Consider the following 1,386-nt stretch of genomic DNA (forward strand, 5'->3'; position numbering starts at 1 on the left):
CATATAATTTATCAGTCATTAGATCACACTTAATATCATAATTATATATTATTTAATAATTCATAACTCGTGTAGATACTAATTCAGGTTGTAAATTTTCCCCATCTACTACATATTTATTTATTGTATTTTTGGGTGCTAGAAAGACGAAATGATCAGTCGTCGACAGCTACTCGAATAATCTGTTTCCCTATATTGCGGCCATGATAAATCCCAACAAAAGCAGAAGCTGCATTCTCTAAACCAATAGCCATATCTTGGAGGTAGATCAGCTTCTTCTCCTGCAATTTCTGAGCTGCCCATTCACCGTACTGAGGATGCATGTGCACATAATCTCGTTCGACAAAACCTCTCATTGTCAGGCGGTTTTCTATTAGGCTAAAGAGATTGTGAATCCCTTGTGGTTTACTCAAATTGTATTGAGAAATCATCCCGGAGAGTGCAACTCTTCCATGGATGTTCATGTGAAGCAGCACCTCGTCCAGCATTTCCCCGCCAACATTGTCAAAGTAAATGTCGATGCCCTTCGGAAAGTGCCTTTATCAACAAATAAAGAAGCCTTGAATCCAAGATATTATACTTAAAAAGAGGTTGTTTTTTTTTTTTTTTAAGAGAAAAGCAAAATTATATTTTTCGTCCCACTTAACGGGGTCTACACTTTTAATTGATCTGGTCATGCCGAATTTTATGTAAGATTTGGAAAGGTAAAAAATAGGGTACTTTTATATTATATATTGATCTAAAAAGTTGGGATATCCTTAATTTAATGTGATAGTTTTGGAAAAATAAGTTTATTTAAAAACTTGAGCTTTTTTTTTAGATACTTAGAGAAAAAAAATAAAATAAAAAGAGTGATCGAGAAATTTGGGGTAAAGACAATTATGGAACAAACTCTCTTATTTGGGCGCCCAAATCATGCCCTTCTTTATAGTTGAAAGCGTCATAAAAAAAAAGAGTGATCGAGAAATTTGGGGTAAAGAGAATTATGGAACAAACTTTCTTAATTGGGCGCCCAAATCATGCCCTTCTTTATAATTGAAAGCGTCATCAAAACCAAGTTTTGTCTTTAGCAGATTAACCTGTCATTCAATCAAGAGAACAGATTCAGACAATATCATTATAAAATATGTCGAGATTAGGGAAAATTTAACATGTTAAGTTGCAAACGTTACAGTAGGAACAGAAGTAACAATATCTAAGGAAAATTATTGGTGTAACTAAGGTTTATACCTTTTGTTGGGTGCTAGCACTTCCAACAACATAGCAACCCATGATTTTAGCGAATTGTCCCACCAGATGACCAACTCCACCTGCTGCAGAAGAAACATAAACAACTTCTCCTTGCTTGGGGCGACATATCTCGTGGAAGCCCGCATACGCAGCAAG

The 1,386-nt window shown here is 35.3% G+C and overlaps 1 protein-coding gene across 1 annotated transcript in view; it reads right to left on the minus strand.

Moving 5' to 3' along the window:
• LOC105162094 (2-alkenal reductase (NADP(+)-dependent)) overlaps positions 1–1,386 on the minus strand; it is a gene marked incomplete in the record, with an annotated part of 2,356 nt that continues 970 nt past the window's right edge. Inside the window, 3 exon segments of the mRNA XM_011080031.2 lie at positions 1–537; positions 997–1,079; positions 1,231–1,386. Of these exon segments, the coding sequence (XP_011078333.2) occupies positions 156–537; positions 997–1,079; positions 1,231–1,386 (621 nt within the window).

The sequence above is a fragment of the Sesamum indicum genome, linkage group LG1 (assembly GCF_000512975.1).
Source record: "Sesamum indicum cultivar Zhongzhi No. 13 linkage group LG1, S_indicum_v1.0, whole genome shotgun sequence".
NCBI classification, from domain to species: domain Eukaryota; kingdom Viridiplantae; phylum Streptophyta; class Magnoliopsida; order Lamiales; family Pedaliaceae; genus Sesamum; species Sesamum indicum.